At 36.5% G+C, this 7,269-nt stretch overlaps 1 protein-coding gene across 1 annotated transcript; it reads left to right on the top strand.

Annotated features, from left to right (window-relative positions):
* Positions 1-92: 92 nt before the first annotated feature.
* Positions 93-6,105, top strand: LOC144248642 (transmembrane protein 184C-like). Its single transcript, XM_077790682.1, has 6 exons — positions 93-637; positions 1,399-1,492; positions 2,421-2,533; positions 3,160-3,259; positions 3,727-3,898; positions 4,309-6,105. The coding sequence occupies exons 2-6, from the start codon at positions 1,481-1,483 to the stop codon at positions 4,599-4,601; spliced, it is 690 nt and encodes a 229-aa protein (XP_077646808.1). The 5' UTR covers positions 93-637; positions 1,399-1,480; the 3' UTR covers positions 4,602-6,105.
* Positions 6,106-7,269: the final 1,164 nt, after the last annotated feature.

Below are 7,269 nucleotides of genomic sequence, written 5' to 3' on the forward strand. Positions count from 1 at the left end.
CCTGTTGCTTTTACTTCAGGTGAAGGGTGAAAGGCCTTATGCACCTAAACTGTTTATTTCTGAATGCTTAAACTGATAAAATCTCTCTCTCTCTCTTAGGAGATGTTGATTAAGCTGTTTGGTGAGAGGGGAAGGGAAGGTGGCCTTCAGTGGTCACAACTTCTTTATACAGTTTACCATATTGGGCAAAGAGCTTTGGTTCTCTTAAGCGTTTAGGGCAATTATTATGATTTTTAAGTCTCTTACATTTAGACTCAAAGCTTTTCTTACATCTTCAAACACAGCAAAAATTGCATTCTCTTTGCTTAGCCCAGCCAGAAGCTTTTCATGGCTAAAATAAGTGAATCATTGAATATTTCCTGTAATGTGTCTGTCAAAATCCAGCTCTTTTGTGTATTTTGTATATATACACCGTATGACGCAACATCTTAAATCCTGGACGTACAAGTTGAAATTACCATAAAATTACAATTTACCTTAGTAAATCTACTGAGAATAGAAATCATCCATAAGAGAATTGTATTTAAATCCTTATACAATGAATTTTGTGTTTCTCTTTCAGAGTTTTGTTATTTAGATGCAAACTGGGTGTTTTGCAGTACACTGTTGTCAGACCATTTACTACCATTATTGCTTTGTAAGTACACTGATAAATAATTAATACTGATCTTCAGGATATGATTTTGACTTGAAAGAATTTCTATGCCCTTTTTATTGGATCAAGGCAGTTTGAAAGCAGACTCGTGTTGCATGCTAAATGGGTGCCAACAATTTGAATCAACTTATGATTTCTTTATGGCTTCTCTATAGCAAATAACTATTTGCAGAATTGAAATCATAAATACTTAAAGCCAGCTTCTGTAATCAGTGGGATAGAATGTGGAGTACTGTTGGGGTGGGAAAAACATTTTTATGATCTCTTAATTTTTAGGTTCTTTTTTCCTCTTCCCTTTTTTGCATTTACTTCAGCAACTGAGAATTTTTAAAGGCAGGTTTCGTGTAATTTCTAGAATTTTTTTAAACTTCGCATGTGACAAGCTTGACTGTGTGCGTTTATATCATACAGCCTGGGTGTGTAAAGGAACAGTAGGCAGGCAGGCATGATGATGCTGAAAGCTTAATTTCCTGAGCTTTGTATTGATGGTCATTACTGTTAATTCTGTGGGACTGTGGAATAAGTTGCTACTCACCATGAACATCTGTATAACTATTTCTATTTCATATCTATATATATGTGTGCTGTTGGAAACTTATTATTGTGCATGCCCCCAGTGCCCTAATGTAAGTACCAGAAGAGGTTTTTAACTCTAAGGATTGATTGATTGATACAGTGAAGATGTAGCACTTGAGGGAAGTGATCTGTTTCTCCATAGTGATTAATTCTAAAAATTCTTCCAGAATTTGTGAACTAGTGGGAGTGTATGATGAAGGAAACTTCAGCTTCAACAATGCATGGACTTACCTCGTTATACTTAACAACATGTCACAACTAGTGAGTATCAGGAATACATCTTCCTGCTCTTGGAATTCATCATTATGTGAATCTGCTATCTGAAGTGTTGGCAGTGATTGTGTTAAGGTCTGGGAATTCTTACAGGTAGAATATTTTCTATTTTAAGTCAAAATTGCTCTCTGTTAAATATTATGTATGAAAACCACTGGAAAACCAGATAATCTAAAACTTTTATTATTTTTACTATGACACTCCATAAAGCAAGCACCTTTCCATCCCAGATTATTTTATGGGTCAGGTAGTATGGCCCAGGCATTAGAGCTGCAGACCTGCCCCTCTCTGGTAAGAGATGACTCCACTTGTCCTCACAGTTTCCTCCTGACACTCATACAAAGAATTAATATATTAAAAATTCTGTATGAAAAATGGTGATAACATTCACAGGAAAAAATTAAAATGGTGTGTGCAGTGCTGAGGGTCTGGCCTAGTCAACACTCCTTTTTATTGGGTCAGCTGTCAGATAATGTCAGAGTAAGATGTCAGCCCCTAAAATTGCGAGTTTCATTTTGGAGTCCATGGATTGCTTTTACTTTTCTTGGCAACAGCAGCAGGAGTCAGAGCAACATAACAACTGGGATAATTTGGAAATTTTGTCCTCTTGCTGCCACCCCTGTGTTTGATGGGTGACTATCACAGAAGAAGCTGTAATTGCTTTCTGCTGTGACAGCAGTCCCAACAGCAGCGTGAACTTCTGTGTCCTGTTTGAAATGATTGGAATTTCAGGAATAAAAAAAAGAAAGCACTTTAAAACAGAAAGTCCTTTAAAAAAAAAAACCAACAAAAACCAGCATTTTAACGTTGTCTCATGCTATGATACATATTTTAACTGTAGAGATGGTGTTACACAACTCCCTCACAAAATAAACATGAATTTGAAAGCTTTCATTGATTTTCTTTTCCTTGTCAGTTTGCCATGTATTGTCTGGTGCTGTTTTATAAAGTACTGCGTGAGGAACTGAACCCTATCCAGCCTGTTGGCAAGTTCCTTTGTGTGAAGATGGTAGTTTTTGTTTCTTTCTGGTAAGTGGATTTTCTACTTGTTACTTCTTGTCTCAGGGCAGATTATAAAAGAGCTAAAAAGGCTGGATTTGTTACTGAGGTTAGAGAGCTTAAAATGTCTACCCATAATCTCAATGAGGGGAAGAGGGTAGTACTGTGTTGGAGAGAGCAGTCTTGTTGACTTATTTATTTTAGAACCGTTACCTGCAGCTATTTCAAAACTAACTTTTTTTTCCTTTTAAAAGTAAAAAAAATTACTTTTTCAAAGTAAGTTATTGTAAGTTAAATAAAAATTGCTGTTTGAGCATTGCTCACACTTAGCTGCTGATGAGGGAGTGTATTTGACTATCACAGCATTACTCTCTGAGCTACAGCAACATCCTGAAGGAGAAGAAACTTGTTCTAATGACTAACCAGAGTAACAAACTCTCCTTTAGTTCTCTGTTCTCTTGGTCTTTAGCGTCAGGGATGAATGAGATCTCTTGTTAAGTTTGTTTCATCTTCTTAAAATCTAAGTATATAAACAGAAAAGTTTTTTTTTTTGTGATTCTTCCTATGTATACATATGACCAGATTTGCTTGCAGATTTTTGGCACTACTGTTACAATTCTAATATAAATACTTCTTGTAATATATTCTCTTTATAGGCAGGCTGTGCTCATTGCATTGCTGGTGAAAGTTGGTGTTATTTCTGAGAAACATACCTGGGACTGGCAAAGCGTGGAAGCTGTGGCTACAGGCTTACAGGTAGGAGCAGATGGTTATTTCTGGGGAGAAATGGTTATATGTATATGGTTATATGTCACCTTACATAGCTGATCTCAAGGAAATACTTGGAAATACTCAAGGAAATAACACAGGTTTGATTAGTAATGATTTAATCTAAGCTGGGCTGTTTCAGCCAATGAGCCCATATGAGCTTTATGCTTAACACTTCTGTATCCATGGCAGAAGGAATGTGCCCCAGTGCAATATGTCTGGAAATGCCTTGCATTTCTTCTTGCAGGTATTCATTGTAGAGCTGCTGCTTATTAAATTATCTGTTTAAGTGAAGTCCTGTATGTGTGGCTCTCTGAAAGCTGCCAAGAATATCCTGGTGGAAAAGTAGCTTAAGTCAGTATCCTGGGGCAATTCCAGCCTTTCAGTTGTAGAAGAAACCCAGGACTACTTTTCTCCAGTTATGAATGATTAAGTCAGTGTCTCTGTCATTGCAGGATTTTATCATTTGTGTGGAGATGTTCCTGGCTGCTATTGCACATCACTACAGTTTTTCCTATAAACCTTATGTTCAAGAAGCTGAAGAAGGCTCGTGCTTTGACTCCTTCCTTGCAATGTGGGATATTTCTGATCTAAGGGCAGATATCTCCGAACAGGTTCGAAATGTGGGTAAGTAACAGACAGGATTTGTACAATCTATCAACAGCATCTGTATTTTCAGCTTTATGTCACACTATTGCCCACCTTTATAGTAGCCTAAGAACATTCTATTACCAAATCAGTTGCAGTTGCATCTCTAGAGGATTTCATGGTTTATCTGGCACTTTTTTCTTTCCAAAATTCCTGACTGATTTAGAGTCTAGTTTTTAATTTTTTTTAAAAAAAGAAAAGGTTAGGTAAGTTGTTTTTCTCTTAAATGGAAAGACATACTTTTCTTTATTAAAACTAACAATGGCCATGTGTAAACTAAGATAAAACAAAGATTTATATTCTAATTTAACATGACTGTTTTAGAGTTGATGTGTTCAAAGACTAGTGTTGGAAGAATTAAAAAATCTTTTCATTTCGCATAATTTCAGGGAGAACAGTTTTGGGCCAGCCAAGGAAAATGTTTTTTGCTGAGGATCATGAACAAAACGAGCATACAAGTTTACTGTCTTCATCTACTCAAGACCCAATTTCTGATGCTTCTTCAATGCCATCTTCACCCATGGGTCACTATCAGGGGTTTGGACACACTGTGACCCCTCTCACAACACCGACGACAGCCCCTGCAGTCGATGGGGTTTTTAACCCTTCTGCCAGTGAGGATGCTGAGGAATCACCTGAACTAGAGAACAACTTAGCAGAGAAAGCTCTGGATAAAAGTTAAACTTGCCTTTTCTTTGAATGTGTCAAGGAGTCATTACATACTTGCCACATGTGTCCTGTTAACATGTACTATTAAGGATGAAAGTTGAAAAGCTTTGGAAAGCTGCTGCATGGACAGGAAGAGGATATGGTATGGCTGTAACTGACATCTGAATCCAGACTCTATAATGGACGTGAGCATCTGTGAGTACCCCATGGATATGAAACACGCACACTGTAAAGGTTTCTGCATAAATGTAAGCGTCATCTCCTTAAAATGCTTAACGCTTCCATGTCACATCAAAATAACACTAGTGCAAAAGAAACATTTAAAAAAAATCCTCTCCTCATATAAAAATGTAGTGCAAATACAACCAGCAATGGGAAAGCCTAATTTCAAGAATGTATTTTAAGGAGAGCAGTAGCAAAAACTGTGTTAACTTTGTTTGTCTTAATGACGGTTAATGTCCGTACCCAATGCTGAATGGAACGTGGCTGAATGATAGCTTCTGTAGAGATGTCACCTTCTTCCCATTCCTACATAGCTAAAGTCCCTTCATGAAGATAAGTTACGACTAAGCATTAGTAAAGAATCTCTACAAAGAAAACATTCCCTGCAGCTCTTGCTATCAAAGTCCATGCCCAGATCATATGACTGGTGTATCTGTTGTCTTTGAGGCTCATAGTTTGTAAGTCTTTTATATCCAGAAGAGACAGCCAGGATGGTAAGTTTTGGATTAATACTTTACCTTGACTATTCTTTTTCCTAGCCTTCTAAAATAAGAATAATGGTTACTTACCTTAAAATACATGGAGGGGGAATGAAGGATATTGAAAAGGAAGTAGAAAACAAAACTGATTTCTTTATTTTGGGCTGCAATAAGTTCTTTAACGCTTAAGTTTTTTTTAAGCTGTTAAAGCAGGGTATCTTGTGTCTGTAGTAATTTGTGTTCTTAAATTTGTGTCTGTGTGTTGATTGTATTATGCTTCTAGAATAGCCTGGATTCAAATGTAATAGCTGTTTTTTTCCCCAGAGAAGACCTTTGCTGAGGTAAAACTATGTAGCTAGTCTAATACTGGAGCTGCTAAGACTAAATTTCAGCCCGAGAAGCAGTACACTTGTATCAAAATGTTACTTTGCAAAAACTGACAGTGTCAGAGAGGTATTGTTTTTATCCCCTTATCAGATTTTTACTATTATTGCATGTTTGCAATCTGACAAAAACAACCAAATCAGTAGAGCACTTTTTAAATGACAAGATCTTAAGTTTCTTTTTCAGCATTGCTAGCATTTCCAGGATAAATGTTTTAACTTCTGGCTGTCAGTAAATTCATCTTAAGTGCTTTTTTTGCAGTACTAGTGTGATGTAAATATTGCGCCTTACTCACTAGGCTGCATATTTTATAGCTGAGTATGTACTTGCTGTATCTGAAGTTAGTGAGAAAGTGGAAATCATTATTTTCAATTTGCCAACTCATTGCCTTTGTTGTAAATAAGCAATTAAAGATTTTATTTAAACGGTTCACCGTTGATCAATCTGATTTACTACTACAGTAGTTTAAGAGCGTGAATGAGACATGACTACAACTGTCCTTATGGACAAAGAGGATCTTAAGTAGAACTGCTGCAAGAGTTTGTGCTTTCAGTATTTCATGGCTTGTACTGTAAAGGGAATTCTTGTTTAGGCTTATGAAGAATCAGAATCTTCTAATCCATGCTTGATCCCTGGTATCACCTTATGCAGGTTCACAATGCATTGGGACTTCAGTGCCCACTACAGCCACTACCAGAAATAACCTGATTTCCTGCATGTATACAGGTAAAAAGGGTAGGAGTAATATCTGAGGGAGCAGGGCTGCTGCAAGCAGACTAGCTACTGTGCTCTAGCTCTTCAAAAACCTCACTCTGAAGAAATTTTTTCAATACTTGAAGTTATATATGTTTGATGCAAAACTAAGGTCCAGAGAGGACCTTGATAGGAAAAAAGCTGTCTAAGTGTTTCTTGACAGCTACTAAGTTGTTTTATTATTATTCAGTTATTCAATTTGCACAATATAATGTTCCAGGGGGGAAAGTTATTTTTTTAATTGCAGTAGCTTATAGGATTGTACCTTTCCCTAAAGACTGCTACTGAATTTAAAAAATAAATACAAATCTTGCAGTGATACCCACCCTGTCTTTTGAAAACCATTAATTACCACAGTATTCCAATTCCACAGCAAAACCTATCACAATTACCTAAAAAGGTAATTTGCAAATAGTTGATTTTCCTCTTAACTGTATTTACTCCTCTGTTGTTTTATGCGAAATCTCCTCCCAAGTTTTTTAATCAGAAGTCTTGAGGATTGCTCTTGCCTTACACTCAAGGAGACTAGAATGTCTTTAATTTGTCTTGAAGTCATTTTGCTTTCACCTTAATTACTAAAATCCTAATAAATACACCTAACCTACTCCGTAAGGTTTTTATTTTTATCAGAGGTCTTCCTGCACAAGAAACCTTTTTCTTTTCTATGAAAAACCTTTTGCACTTTCTATAAAACTGCACTCTGCCGAAATCACCATGTACCTGCCAGGTTTAGTTGTGTCAAACTAAGTTAAAATTTTATGGATCATGGTTTTAGGTTTTGGGTTTAAGAAACACTGTTTTTTCTGTAGTATCAAAAACCTCTGTCCTTGAAACTTGCATTTC

The sequence above is a fragment of the Lonchura striata genome, unplaced genomic scaffold (genome assembly GCF_046129695.1).
Source record: "Lonchura striata isolate bLonStr1 unplaced genomic scaffold, bLonStr1.mat Scaffold_219, whole genome shotgun sequence".
In the NCBI taxonomy this organism is placed as follows: domain Eukaryota; kingdom Metazoa; phylum Chordata; class Aves; order Passeriformes; family Estrildidae; genus Lonchura; species Lonchura striata.

Bases quoted from the DNA above. Each gene is read 5' to 3' on its own strand.
- LOC144248642 (XM_077790682.1), top strand. The intron at 2,534-3,159 runs GTAAGTGGATTT...TTCTCTTTATAG, and splicing joins GTAGTTTTTGTTTCTTTCTG to GCAGGCTGTGCTCATTGCAT. The intron at 3,260-3,726 runs GTAGGAGCAGAT...CTGTCATTGCAG, and splicing joins CTGTGGCTACAGGCTTACAG to GATTTTATCATTTGTGTGGA.